Here is a 14,547-nt window from a genome sequence, read left to right as displayed (position 1 = left end):
CTTTCCTGGCCTTGATCACCTTCGAAGTAGATCAAACTAGACCTGAAACAGCCTCACTGTCTTTGCTATTGATGTTCGTTTGGTCCAGAACGATTGCAGGCAGCTTCCTGGACTGGGCAGGGCTGGGCTTGGGCCTGTTGCTGATCGATGTGTCTGGCCGGTGCAGGGCTGCTGGTGCTGAAGGACCTGGGCATTCAGGTGGACCGCTACATCGCCTCGGAGGTGTGTGAAGACTCCATCACGGTGGGCATGGTGCGGCACCAAGGGAAGATCATGTACGTCGGGGACGTCCGCAGCGTCACGCAGAAGCATGTATGTCAGTGCTGTGGGACCTGACCCGCCTCCATGTCCCTTACGCTCAGCTCCCGGAAGCAGCACCAGCCCCCTTACGTTTTGTTCATTTATTCTTTTCCTTTCCCCGTTTCCCCCGCCAGCCTCTTCCGTTCTTCCATTTTCCTCCTTGTCTCGAGAGGGTAAATGGGCAGATCAAAATGGGAATTGGGAAGCTGGCTTTGTGGAGCTCAGGCTGTTCCTGGCCGGTTTCAAGGCCCTTTTTCGTCGAGGGCTTAGGATTGCAGTCGGGTGTCTGTCCTCTTGGTACTTCCTGCCGCAACTTTACCAGCCTCCATTTCTAGGGAGCTCTGGCAGGGTCTTACCTAAATGGCCCTTTGCCCTTCCAGTTATCTGTGTCTACCCCCGAAACTGCAGGCCCTCAGGAATCCTGAAGGGTATTCAGGTGGCCCAGACGCCCTGTGCGGAGTGTGCAGAGCACAAAGTACCTTTGCATTCAGCTGTCCGGTCAGGACTGCCTTCTCACCGAGTGGCTGCTTTTCCTGCTGGGAACACACTGGTTTCCCCGCTGGCCTCAGAGATTATCCAGTTCGGTCCATTCACTTTATTGTTTCAGAAACTGAGCCCAGAGGGCCTCAGTGACTGGCCTGTGGCTGTACCGTGTGTGCGTGTGTGTGTGTGTGTACATAGTATATTTATATGAATATGTATATGTAGTGAGAATACAAAGCAGCTGGGTCACCTCTTCCACGCCAAGCTACTTTTTTTGCCAAATTCACAGATAATTTGTTTCCCTTTCTGCCTCTGTCCCTGGACGTCAGGCCCATCACATTACCTTTATCTTCCCAGATCCAGGAGTGGGGCCCATTCGATCTGGTGATTGGGGGCAGTCCGTGCAATGATCTCTCCATCGTCAACCCTGCCCGCAAGGGACTCTACGGTAGGTGCTGAGCTCACCCCACCACCTTCTCAGCTGGTGCTTCTGCACGTAGGTTTCCTACTCGGACATTTCTGCCCTGGGACAGCTATTCCCGATGACCCTGTTCTCCCGTGCCCTCCCCGTGCCCGAGCCACACCCCTGTCTCTGCAGACAGCCCAGCTGACGGCTTTCTCTTCCGCCTCTCAGAGGGCACTGGCCGGCTCTTCTTTGAGTTCTACCGCCTCCTGCATGATGCGCGGCCCAAGGAGGGAGATGATCGCCCCTTCTTCTGGCTCTTTGAGAATGTGGTGGCCATGGGCGTTAGTGACAAGAGGGACATCTCGCGATTTCTTGAGGTATAGCCAGCACCCTTGGTATGGCCAGCTCACTCATCATGGCTTCTACCTTGGACCGCCGCTTTGTCTCCCTGTCTCATCTGCATTGTGCGGCTGGGGACTGGGGACTTCCGCTTTGCAAGGGGCCTGTTTGGGAAGCACGGAGCTTCCCAGTTAGACAGGGAGGAAGCACTGTGACAGGCCCACCCCTGAAAGAACCCCTGGCCACACTCTAAGAGGTAGTTAGTATGTTTCTGTGGGCCTCAGGGCTTGAAGGGCCTGGCAGTTAAGAGGGTGGGGTGCCAGACTTTTGGGGCTGGGTCCTGTGTGGTGTTTCACTGGGGGAACGTTGGAGATGCCACAACCGATTTTCCTGACCAGAATGGCTTATCCTAGCTCCCTGGCACCATGATGGATGCTTTATGACACTTCGGAAGAAAACATGGCTTATCTCATGTGGGTCCCTACTCGGCTCTGAGCCAGGTTGGAGCTGTGCACAGAGGATTTCTGTGGGGTGGGCGGTCCGGGAGCTTGAGCCCATGCTCCCAAGTCTTAGGATCAGGAACCTCTCAAGTTGCTGTTTAGACTATAAATGTGTCTGTTTGGTTCATAATCTGGACATATAGTGAATACGTCCTCCCTCACTTCTTGGAACTTTCTCAGAGCCTCTGGGTGAACTAGAGCTGTGTGGTCCAATATTGGTAGCCGTCAGCCATGCGTGGTGTTCAAATGAACATTAAAATCCCACAGTCACAGCAGCCTCATTTCAGGTACTCGTTAGCCACCTGCAGCTGGTGGTCCAGTGGCTACTGTAGTGAATAGTGCAGACAGCATTTCCATCACCGTAGAGTATTCAGTTGGACTGTGCTGGTCTAGAACGTTCCAGTGAGAGCATGTGGAATGTGGCTAGGCTTCATTCTGGCTTTTCCTGGAGGCTTCAGGCTGTCCCAGTGTGTGGCCTTCTGAGAGACAAGCCTTTGAGGCTTCAAGACTCTTAAACGAGCAAAATTTCCCGCCACTTTTTAATATTCCTCTCTTGCTCATCTTTAATCTCTCTCCTGTTTTATAGTCCAACCCTGTGATGATTGATGCCAAAGAAGTGTCAGCTGCACACAGGGCCCGCTACTTCTGGGGGAACCTTCCTGGTATGAACAGGTTGGTGAGAGCTCCCGGGCCCGGGGTGGCTGCGGGTTGATCCGTGGCAGGAGACGGCCTGAGGAGGGGGCTCAGCCTCTCGGGCCAGCCTCCCCTGCTGACCAGCTTGCTGTTCTGCCACGTTCTTTATTTTCCTTCTTGAGGAGGAAGGGGAGTCAGGGTATAGAAAACACTTGACTAGGAAGCCAACAACTTGTGGTTTAAAAGGGCAACTTTACAAGTGGACTCTACGCAAAAGAAGCAACATGCTGCTGAGTTAAATAGTTGGTTCTTCTACATTGGTGATGTGTTTAGAATCAGCTGGTCTTAGTCTTCTGAGGTAAAGTTGTGAAGGATGGGGTTGGGGATGAGAAGCCCCCACAGCCTGGCCTCATCCTGCTCCAAGCGAGGGAATCTTGAAGCGGCACCAGGCGGATTGGAGGGCCCTGCTTCACTTCCTGTCCACACACTTAGTTGTCGTCAGGCCTTTTGTTGGAAGGATGCTCTTCATTTAGGTTATATGGATAAAGACTTTAATACTCAAGAAGGAAGGAAAGTTTCATTTCTTTAGTGTAATCATTTCATTATAAAAAAGTCTGCGAGGGACAAGGAGATTCTGGTTGAGAGCGAGCAGCTCAAAAGTTGAGTGTGATCTACCCAATCTAGATATCGATTAGAAAGGGAAACATTTTCCAGATTGTTTTGACTGTGGACTTTAAACCACCTTAGTGTGATACCTGTAAATTGGAAACATCATTTCATCTGGCCTCAGTCATCTAAGCTGTCTCTGCCATTAGCATGAAGTTATAGGAACTTCCTCAACCTCGTACCCGTTCAGCAAAGCTGCTTATTGATGGGAAGGAGATGAGTCGGTGGGGCAGCTGACCCGAAAACTCACAGTGCCCCCTAAAGTTCTCAAGATGGGTATGTGTATCGGGAAAATGGACAGGCTTATGTAGCCCAGCATTTTCATGGACCCACTGACTCAGTATCTCCTGACAGACCTTAATCCTATGAGATTTTCCTACCTGCTTCTTCAACTCTAAAATTCTAGAATTCTTGAGTTTCTGGGAGGAGCAGGGGCTCCAGTGGGACTAAGTAGAGTGGGTATGTGTGTGCATAAACAGGAGGGACACTGGAGTGCGATTGGACCACGGGTGCCCGTGGTTCCCATGCTGAGATGGTGGAGCACTAAGTGAAACCTTCATTAAGTATTTTTATATGTCAGAAAAGTCTCGCACAGAAAGTGATGCTTGGTGATCTGGTCTACCCTCTCATACGTGACTCATTGCATTAACCATTAAGGATTAATGCTTGGTGGATTTGTATCCGTGGGTGGCCGCAGTGTGTGTACATATGTTCTGGGGGGATTTGAAGGGCTTACAACATGTGGGGGGAGATGGGGTCCTCTTTTGCTTACCTGTGTGAGTCAGATGGCTGCCGAGTCAGCGCTGCTGGGTGTGTCCCTGCTCTTCTCCTGGTTTCTGTGGTCACCTTCTCTTTTCTGCCTCCTAGGCCGTTGGCATCTACTGTGAATGATAAGCTGGAGCTGCAGGAGTGTCTGGAGCATGGCAGAATAGCCAAGGTTAGCCCCAGTGTCAGCTCTGTTGGGGGTAGGGGCAAGGACAGGGGACAGGATGAGGTAGAGCTGCCACCAGGGATGTGTCTTGCCTTCCCTCTAGGGCTCTGTGGGTGCAGCTAGGGTGAATGCAATTTAGGGGGTAATACTGGGGTCTCGGACACAGTAGACTTGAGGGAGGGATCCAGGGGAAAGCCTGGAAGGCAAGAAGAGAGAACAAAAGTCTTCGCTGGCCTTCAGCCCTTCCTTGTTGATCATCGCTTGCTGTCCCATGAGAGTCAGACACTGAGAAATCTTTGCCAGGGTCCCTAGATCTCCCTCGGCTATTAAGTTTTATGGCCAGGACCTACTGCATGAGCCTTCAGAGCAGAGATTCCCCTGTGAGGTGGAAGCTCCATTTCTCTGGAGAAATCTCCCAGAGCGAGCATACCAGGCGTCAGGTGGCAGCATTCAGGTGTCTTCGAGCCCCAGTAATTTGGCATCTTTTTGCCTGCAAATCACTGCCCTTGTGAAGGAAGCAGTTCTTAGAAGACTTAGGAAGGAAGGATAGTGGCTCGAGCTGCTACATCTCACGCCCCTGGCCAGCGGGATTGGACTAAGGATGGCTGGGTGACCTCAAGTAGGAAGAAGAGCAAGGCAGTGGGATCTGCAGAGGCTCACGACTGGGGCCTTCCCCGGATCCCTGGCTGGACCTGGCCTCGTCAGGGGTTGACTCACCAGTCCCTGGCGAGCGCCTGGCACTCATGATGGAAGCATGACCGGCAAATGAGTGCTCATTCCTCTTTCCTCATCTTCTAGTTCAGCAAAGTGAGGACCATTACTACTAGGTCGAACTCCATAAAGCAGGGCAAAGACCAGCATTTCCCCGTCTTCATGAATGAGAAAGAGGACATCTTATGGTGCACTGAAATGGAAAGGTACCCAAGGCGCGTGCTGGTGTCATGGGCTGTGTGGTGTGTTCTGATTGCTGTCCTTGAGGGCGGGGTCTCTGTCCCTTCTGGCCAGGCTCGTGTCTTCCTCAGATGCCAGGTGAGCAGTGGGCTTTCCCAGGCATTTCCCAACATGGCAGATTCCTGGGTATGGTCCTAACATAAAAGGCATCTAGGAATCAATCCATGAGGCCTCGGCTCCTGGAGGTCCTGCCGATCTCCAGGGAAACATGGCAGCTACAGGAGCTTCCTTAACTCGCGCTGCTCCTTTTAGGTACTTTACAAACCAGGACAGCACACGACCAGGTGGGCATTATAGCCTGAGCACCCTGATTTGGTGCAAATTAGACTCACGGGCTAGATTATCTCTTCATTCTCAGTGTAACTGATGTAGTCCGACAGGCGATTTACACAAATGTTCAGAGCAAACGGGAACTCCTGGAACGTGTGAGGTCAGGCAAGAGTTTGGCCCCCGGGGAGGGTTCTCACCTCTCTTGTGAGGAGGGTATCAGGGATGTATAGTTATTACGTACAAACTTCAGATACCCACTGTGGATCTAAATCCCAGGTGGGGCCTGTCCTTAGGGGCGTTTCTCACAAATACTCACTTTGTTTCTACTGTGTGATACATCTCTTAGCTGTGATTATCTTACTTACCTTCAGATCCCGGGGGGCGGGGCGGGGCAGGCTGAGTCTTGAACTGGTTTTAAAGGACAGATTTCCCAGAACCCCACACGCCAGTGCTCACTGCCTGCCCCCCCTGCCTTTCCTCCCCAGGGTGTTTGGCTTCCCTGTCCACTATACCGACGTTTCCAACATGAGCCGCTTGGCGAGGCAGAGACTGCTGGGCCGGTCGTGGAGCGTCCCGGTCATCCGCCACCTCTTCGCTCCGCTGAAGGAATATTTTGCTTGTGTGTAAGGGACGTGAGGGCCAACTGAGGTAGTGACATAAAGTTAAACAAACAAAAAACACAAAACACAATAAAACACCAAGAACGTGAGGATGGAGAGAAGTATCAGCACCCAGAAGAGAAAAAGGAATTTAAAACAAAAACCACAGAAGCGGAAACACCGGAGGGCTTTGCCTTGCAAAAAAGGGTTGGACATCATCTCCTGATTTTTCAATGTTAATCTTCAGTCCTATTTAAAAACAAAACCAAGCTCCCTCCCTCCCCCCTTTTTATTTTTGGTCAAACCTTTTGTTTTCTCTTTTCAGAGGGGTTTTCTGTTTGTTTGGGTTTTTGTTTCTTGCTGTGACTGAAACAAGAGGGTTTATTGCAGCAAAAAATCAATAACAAAAAATAGTAACAATACCTTGCAGAGGAAAGATGGGAGAGACAGAAAAAAGGAAATTCTATAGAAATCTATATATTGGTATTGGATTTTTTTTTTTTTAAACTATATATATATATTTTTGTTGTTGTCTCTAGCCTGATCAGATAGGAGCACAAGCAGGAGACAGAAAACAGAGACGCTCAGGCGGCAGAATTCCCTCCCAGCCACTGAGCTGTCTTGCCAGCACCATTCCTGGTCATGCAAAACAGAACCCAGCTAGCAGCAGGGAGACGAGAACACCACACAAGACCCTTTTATACAGTATTTCAGGTGCCTACTACACAGGAAACCTTGAAGAAAACCAGTTTCTAGAAGCCGCTGTTACCTCTTGTTTACAGTTTATATATATGATAGATATGAGCTATATATATAAAAGGTACTGTTAACTACTGTACAACCTGACTTCATAATGGTGCTTTCAAACAGCGAGATGAGTAAAAACATCAGCTTCCACATTGCCTTATGCGCAAAGGGTTTTAACCAAGGATGGAGAGAGGGAGCTGGCTTGAAGGTGAATCACGATCGAGGTGGGTTTTGCCCCCTTGTGTTAGATGAGGCGAAGGAGGAGAATTTGGGAACAGCGTTTTCCCGCTGCTCCCTGCCAAAAAAGGGGGGCGGGGGCTGTGGGTGAGATGAGGTGGTCGGGACCGTGGAAAGCTGAGAGTGGAATTCATCCAGACTCACGCAATAACCTTTTGATTTTTTTCAAAAAGGAGACTCCCTCAGCAAGATGGCAGGATAAGGGGTCTTCATTCCCAGTTTCTCACATTAGCCGATTCGAGGGCTCCTCGTGGTGGGATCAGAAATAATCCAGAGTGTGGGAAAGTGACAGTTAAAAACCCCACCTGGAGCAAATAAAAAAACATACAAAACGTACTGGTGCTTTCCTGTCTAAAGTCGCCTTTTGTGTGTTCTTTTATGAGGCCCCACCATCCACCCTCTGTGCACAAGGCGGCTTCCGCCCCTGGAATGTGATGTTTTTGGTCATCTCCAAAGGCTGCAGTTTTATACTGGGAGGCTGATGACACCTTTTGTTATAATTATTCTTATGGTTCTGGTTATAATTATGTTTGTTTTCAGATTTTCTTTAAGAAAACAAAAACCCACCCCCACCCCCCTTTCCCTTTAGGTTTCAAACCAAGGTGCGGGGAGCAGGGTGCTTCTAAGTTAGTGGTGGCCCTGGTGCCCTGGCTCCCCACCCCTCGGGCCAGGTGGGCCACCAGGTGTAACAGCTGGGCGGCCGGGGAGCCCCCGGGCCAGCCTTCCGGCATGTCCCTCTTCTACTTCCCTCTTCTCTTCTGCTTCCCTTCCTCTCAAGTCACGTGTGTCAGGGCTGGAGGGAGGACCAGGCCGTCTCTCTCCTCGTGTGTGTGATTGGAGTGGTGTGTATTTCTTTTCTAGTGCTTGGTCTGATGATAGCTGTGCTCTTACCTCGAGTCAGCAGCACCTGGAGCCCCAAGTGCGCAACACTTGGTTCCACTTCCTACCGAGGCAGGCAGCCTGGCGTTGGCGGTAGGCGGAGACGGCATTGGCGGCTCCAGGGTGAGGGCCCAATGGGCAGATGCTTGCCTGGATAGATGGGGTGTAGATATGTGGCATATAGAGATATATATTTTATAATGGGAGGGGGGATGGCACCTCCTGGGACCGGCAGGGCTGGGAGGTGTGCTCTCAAGCACATGGTCCCAAGTTCGCATCCCTAGAAAGATAGGGCCTATGGTGATAGGCGCTATATAAATACATAGATAGGGTCATGTATAAGAAATATTATGTAGTGGGGAGCGGGGGAAGGGGGCTCAGGATGCTGAGCCTCGGGTCCCACTGCAGACATAAGCCCCACACCAATCAAACAATCCCACACGCATACACAGGAACGAATTTCTACCCCGATGCATAATGAATGCACTCGCACGCAGCCAGGGAGCACCCCGCACGACTCTCCCCAGGATTCAGGACTTTGTGGAGTCGGCCCTGCAGCTCTTTACCTCTGTTGCCCTGATTGCAGGTAGACTGTCAATCCCAGAAGTTGCTAGGTGCTGAAGGCAGGAAAAGGAGGAGGTTTTATTTTAGCAGGTGCTCTCCTCTAGCAGGTAGCGTTCTCTCTCTTTTGCCCCTGGTGATGTCAAAAGATTCTTCTGTTAGCAACCTGTGATACTGACCTGCAACTCTAGGCACCAGTAAAGTCAGCCCTCGACTCCCCCTACCTATTCTCCCCCTACCAAAATAAAATTGACATCCAGGTCTGTTCTTGGCCAAGGGGCTTCCATTCAAAAACAAGAAAATGGGACAGTGAACCTCATGTTTTGAATAAAGCAAATTAGTAATTGGTGACAAAATTAAACTAAGGCTTTGAATCCCTTGCTCATTGCTCAGGAGTAAGCTTACAGCCGGTGGCCAGCCTCCCGCTCTTCTTAGGGGTGCTCAGTTCTGGACCCTAATCTACTCATTTCCTTGTCAGATTGGCTGTGAAGATCACACCCAGTTGCTTCCTGCCAGCTCCGTAACATGGTGGCAGTGGTGATGGTGGACCCCCAGGGAGCTGGAGTGGCTAGGAGAGGGGGGATACCTCTGCCCCTCCCTCTCTGGAGTCCCTGTACCTGACTGTGGTGCTCGCCCCGTCCCCTCCTCCAGCTAGGCTCCATCTCCCTGGCCTGGAGTCCACCACCACCACTCCAGGAAGGCTGGGGGGAGGAGGGCTGCTTCAGGCAGTCCAAGGTGCTCCCTCCCCCGCTGGCCAGTGCTAAGGTCTTCCCAGCCCGCCCCCTGCCCTGCAGTGTTGGGACAGTCCAGGCCTTCCTCTGCAGACCTTCAGTTCTCGGGTTCTCCTAAGTCTTGTCCGCTGCTTATGTGAAGGAGTTTGCCTTTCCCAATGGCCCAAGCTCCACCCAAGGGGTGGTGTGGGGAGGAAACTTGGTAGCCAAGGACGTGGCAAGTCAGGATGCGTGTGGGCCGGCAGCTTGCTCAGAGGAGGTTCGTTGTGACTGATCCTTAAAGAGACCTTGTTTTTCCGGGCCCAGAAGCCTGGCCAGGTGTCCCTCAAAGGGATGAGTTAATGATCACCAGCTTCGCTGCCAGCCGACCTGTGGGCTCAGTCCCACAGAACTTGGTAGGGCGCAGGGGACCTTGGGAATGTGTCAGTTTGGCCATTCCGGGATGCTCTTAATCCACCTCTAATCCTGGGGCACTTCTGGGGACAAATGCTGGGTCACCTTCTAAAGGGAACTGTGCTCTGACAGGCTGTGGCAGGGCCGTTCGAGAGTGAAGGTGGGGATTGTTTCGCTGGCTGTGGATGAAGCTGTGGTCAGAGGCCATGGAGCAGGAGGAACTAAAAAGGCCCAGGGAACATTCTGGAGAGTATTCCTGGTAGGATTTTCTTCCTGGAGAGCAGGCCTATTTGCCCCTGGAAACGAGGCTTCTAGGGACTGAGGATGATGCCTCCCTACTTACTGCAGGTGCTAAGTGGACTGTGGTGCCAAAGAGGTCTGTGGCTCTTGTCTGCGGGAGGTTGCTGGGGGACACAGGGACCCTTGGTTGTGCCAGGGACACAGCCTTGGTTGCCGGCCCGAGAAGAAGCTAGTCTCCAGCAGGCAGCTGCTGAGCCCCGTGAGCCTCAAGCTGGCTGGTGCTAACCCCTTCCCTGCGGGACGGGCTGGAAAACAGTAAGCCAGGGGAGCAGTAGCTGAGGATTGGGTGGGGGGCGGGGTCTTGCATATGGCAGATGACGTTAGTGTGTTACTATCTGTTTTTCTCTCTGGACCCCAGAACCTTTCTCACATCCTGTGAGAAATCCCCAGAAGAGCATCCAGGACCTCTTCGCTTTGGGGACAGGCCTGAGAGTGGTTGGCTGGTGATGTCCGTGTGAGTTTTGGGGGGTTGCTACAGTAGACCCAGCGGGAAGGAAGACTGTTGGACATTGAACTGGTCTAACAAGGGCTGGCTCCCCACTCTTCCCGCTTAGCTGGCAATTCTGGGGGAGCCTAGATGGGAATGGCCCACCATCTCTACCACAGGAAGGTCTGTAATAGAAGGAAGGGAAGGAATGATTCAGTGGAGCCATCTGGGAGATGTTCTACAGGAAATCTGTAATCCGTAGTCTTCACGTCTTTATATATCAGTATATATAGAGTGGATCCCGGAGGCGGTTTTGAATGCCTGTTGCTGTCCTGCTTGGTGCAGAGTTGCTGTGGCACTGGTGTTTTCAGAGATGTCATTTTCAGGAAACTTGCAGGAGCCCCCTTGAGCTGTGGGTGAGGGCCGTGGGGCCTGCCTAGCACTGAGGTCAGAAGAGGGCTGGCTGTTTGCTTTGGTCAGGGGAACGGCAGAGCCAAGATTCCAGTGAGAACTGTTTCTAGCCAGGCTGTTTTGATCCAGGAGGTGAGGAATCTGAATTTGTCATCTGCCATCGGCTATCGTCCCCAGGCCTTAGTTGTCCTGCCCTCTGGCAGAAAGCAGGTGAAGCCTCTCACCTACCACAGGATGGGAAAGGTGTGGGGGGCTGGCCTGGAGCTAGCTTGGCCCTCTCACTCATCCCCTGCCCAGGCGGGGGATTAACAACAAGAATTTGGAGCATCTGGGGAGAAAGAGCACAGATTAAAGGATTGACTCCATTGTCCTAGCAGAAGCTCTCAAATCTTTACGTTTTGGTAAAGGAAGGCCGGGGTCTTCTGGAAGCGAGGGCAGCCGTCCTGTGCCCGTGTATTGCTGAGGCGGCCTTGGGTTGGTGACCTCTTGCTTGTCGTTGACCCTAGGCAGTAGACTTTGGGGGAGGGAGGCATAGCAGGTCAAAATCAGGACAAGGATGGAAGATCTCTCTGCTAGTCATGCCTGGCTGAATTGCCCGAACGGAGGCCCACAGACTCCTGTAACTGGAAAACTCCCCCAGTGAGGGGTGCGGGAGGGTGGCTTTCTCAAACTCCAGTCTGGTGGCCTCCAGCACTGCGTGCCTGAGGAGATGAGCAAGGATCAAAGCCTCACCTGAGTCCCATTTCACTTCACAGACTGATTTGGTTGCACAGCCCTAGAATTCAACAAATAACAACAACAACAACAAAAATGCCGAAATTCCTTAGAATATGCAGAGGGAGGAGGTGACTCAACAAGGTGCTAAAACATTTTATTAAAAATATATATTGTTAAATTAAGTCTGCTGTCTGGACAATGACTGTTTGTTTTGTTTTCTTGTAGTGGAGTTTAAAAGAGACTATTATTTTACTCTGATATATTATTATTAAAAAGGCATTTTAACTTTGTACTTGAAAACTAAATGAGCGATTTCATGTGTTTTAGCTGAGGCATTGAAGTAGCGGGTGCTTACTTACTTGTGGGAAATCATGTATTCATACTGAAGAATAAACTCCGTAGCCGATTTGGTAATAACTTTTACTGTTACAGACGATTGCGCTTTGACCCCGGCGGCAGAGCACTTCACTCCACATTCCACGCAGCTAAATGCAGGACTTACTCCCAGCCCCTTCCCGCCCCTGCCCCGTCCCTTTTTCTTCAGTTCCTCCTTTTTCCTTTCCTTTTTTTTTCCCCCCTTCCCTGGTTCCCCTTTCACCACCCTTTTTTTTTTTTTTTTTTTTTTTTTTAGGGTTGCTTCTCTATTTATTGACAATAATAATGTACATTTCACAGTCTGGTTCTGGGACATCCAGGGCGGGGCGCGTGCGAGGGGGCCCTGGGCGGGTCCTCCCCCCCCCCGCCCCCCGGTGTTCTGTTGTATCTCTGTGTAAGTGATGCTTGTGACATAGCTGTTTATGAAATAATTAAAGAGGTCAATGCGTACAGCAGATGTAGAAAGTCTGTCAGTTCCGCCTTCATCACATTTTTTTTTTTTTTTTGTGCCCAGAAGACTATAATAAAGCTCCTTTCTAATGTACTTGTGCTGGAGAACACTTGAATAAATGGACTGTTTTTGTGCAAAAAGAAAAACGGAAAAAGCACCGTAATAATGTCCTTTTGTCTTGCGTCTCCTTTCCCCTGACATGACTGTTCACAGCCTTCTCCGGAGGGGTTAAGTGCTGGCGTTGGGTCCAGACAAGGCAGTTCCTCCCTTTAAAACGTCACCTGCATGCGCATTAAATAGGGACTGTAAACTGCGTGAGGAAAAGGACAGTTTGCTTGACTTGAAGCTCTGAGGGGTGATAGTGAGACATGATTGCTGGGAAAGCAGAGTCTGCCCTGGACTGAGCAACAGACCTTTTCAGACCAGAGCGGGGACAGGAGGGGGCTTTGTGCCAGTGTCTTGTCAGATGAGCTGGAGGGTTTTTGGTTACAGGCACGGCTGCCCTCTCACGGGTCCTTCTGTAACACACAAGAGTGTCCCACTAGCCGCCGGACGGTAGACAGTCTGGACTGTGCAAGGGACCCTGAAATGAAGCCAGGCATTTGGCCTAAAAGGGGAGACTTGAGAGATGTTTGCAAACGCTGACAGAGCAAGCCCAAGGGCCTGGGATTTTTCTGGGTAGTTCTATAAAGCAAGCAGAAGTAGGACCAGTTGGCAGAAGTTGGCCCGTTTGAACCAGCATAAGGAAGATCCTTTCCCACTCACAGGGGCCAACACTGTAAGGGGCCACTGGGAGTGCAGCAAAGCCCTGGACAGCTAGGAGGTGCTGGACAGCCACTTGAGGATACTGCTGGCCTTTCTGGGTTCCCTTGGCTGGCTAGCCCCTCCTAAGAACTGTCATGCAAGTGAACGGTGCCTTAACGGTTTGCAGAGCCCGTTCATACACAGTGTCCCCTTCTTTCTCACGATTCTTTGCCTGGCAGTCACTAGTTCCCTGTCCCTATCGTCTAAGAGACTGAATCAGAACTCTTAAAAATTGGGAGCTTCCCACCACATCTCACTGTGAGACCTCGGGCGTTCTGTGCTGTATTCCTGTCTCCTAAGCGCCAAGCAGGTGTGGCTGATGGTTTCTTCTCTGAAGGGAGGGCTACTTGAGGTTTCTTTCCCACATGAGACTTCGAGGGAGGCTTGGGACGGCTCCACTTCACTGGCAGCTTTGAAAGAAATTATAAGGGGAAAATTTGAGAAAAAAATAACGGGCTTTTTTCATGGGCACTTTTCTTTACAAAATTGTAAATGTACATTTAACTTTAATCCGACTTTTTTCCTCAGTATTTTTCAGTGTTGATGTAGAATTCTTTTTTTTCTTTTTTTTTTTTTTAATGGCTGCATGGCATTTTCTTGTTGGATGTTTGTTTCTATATATATGCATTTTATTTTAGCTATAAATAGAGCTGCAATAAATATCTTTGTGTTGGCGTTTAACCCCCAATATTTTGTATTTTTTTCCTTAAGACACATTCCCAGAAATGAGGTTTATTGGGGCAAAGTAGATGAACATTTTGGTTGGCTCCTGACACGTTTGCCTAATTTCCTCCCAATGGTCAAAACAGATAATGTATTTTCAGCTCAGAAACTCTCAGTTCAGAAAGAAAACAAACATAGTCCTTAGTGTGGGCAATTCAGAAACGTGTTAATCCAAGTGGGGAAGTAAAGACTTTTTTTGAGAAGCAAGAGGTGGAAGCAGCACTATTTGGTTACTACATTTTGAAAATTAGCTCACCTGGCATGCCTACCTAGGGGAAGCCTGGTGGGGGATGGGATTCAGACTGAATCGAAGAGACTCTCGTTCAAGGGTTCAAGGTTAAGAGCAATGGGTGCCCTTGAGCTCTGAAAGCCACGTGTTGTCTGAGCTGAGAACGGGAGGCCTGGTCAGAGCTTATGAGAGTGAGCTGCTGGGGCCATTTTATTAATAACCATCCTGTGAACTTCCTGGATTTAAACAAAGTGTTATTTGACGGTAGAGGGATAGAGAGAGACAGGGAAGGGTCAGGGGTGGGCAGGAGTCAAGGCAGTTGTGAAATGACAGGGTCCACAGCCCACTGAGACAGCCCGGGGGGTCATCCCAGCCTCCCAGTCTGCCCAGGACGGGAGGAGACACCACACACCTCCAGGCTTGCGGGTTCAAGAGAAATTTCCTTGGGTTCAGCAAGGTTGACTCGGTGGGTCTGGAGTGGAAG

General features: G+C 50.6%; 1 protein-coding gene across 3 annotated transcripts in view; it reads left to right on the top strand.

The window, feature by feature from the left end:
• DNMT3A (DNA methyltransferase 3 alpha) overlaps positions 1-11,569 on the top strand; it is a 112,728-nt gene extending 101,159 nt beyond the window's left edge. For 2 of the 3 annotated variants that reach the window (XM_015588190.2, XM_015588189.2), the window contains exons 17-23: positions 167-312; positions 1,141-1,231; positions 1,382-1,566; positions 2,615-2,700; positions 4,195-4,264; positions 5,057-5,175; positions 5,965-11,569. In XM_015588190.2, the coding sequence (XP_015443676.1) occupies positions 167-312; positions 1,141-1,231; positions 1,382-1,566; positions 2,615-2,700; positions 4,195-4,264; positions 5,057-5,175; positions 5,965-6,106 (839 nt within the window). In that variant the 3' untranslated portion in view covers positions 6,107-11,569. The remainder of the gene's footprint in view (positions 1-166; positions 313-1,140; positions 1,232-1,381; positions 1,567-2,614; positions 2,701-4,194; positions 4,265-5,056; positions 5,176-5,964) is intronic. The other variant, XM_015588191.2, reaches the window with a different exon arrangement.
• Positions 11,570-14,547: the final 2,978 nt, after the last annotated feature.

The sequence above is a fragment of the Pteropus alecto genome, unplaced genomic scaffold, assembly GCF_000325575.1.
Source record: "Pteropus alecto unplaced genomic scaffold, ASM32557v1 scaffold61, whole genome shotgun sequence".
Lineage (NCBI taxonomy): Eukaryota > Metazoa > Chordata > Mammalia > Chiroptera > Pteropodidae > Pteropus > Pteropus alecto.
Note: the sequence above shows the minus strand (reverse complement) of the source record. Positions and strands in the feature narration are given on the sequence as shown.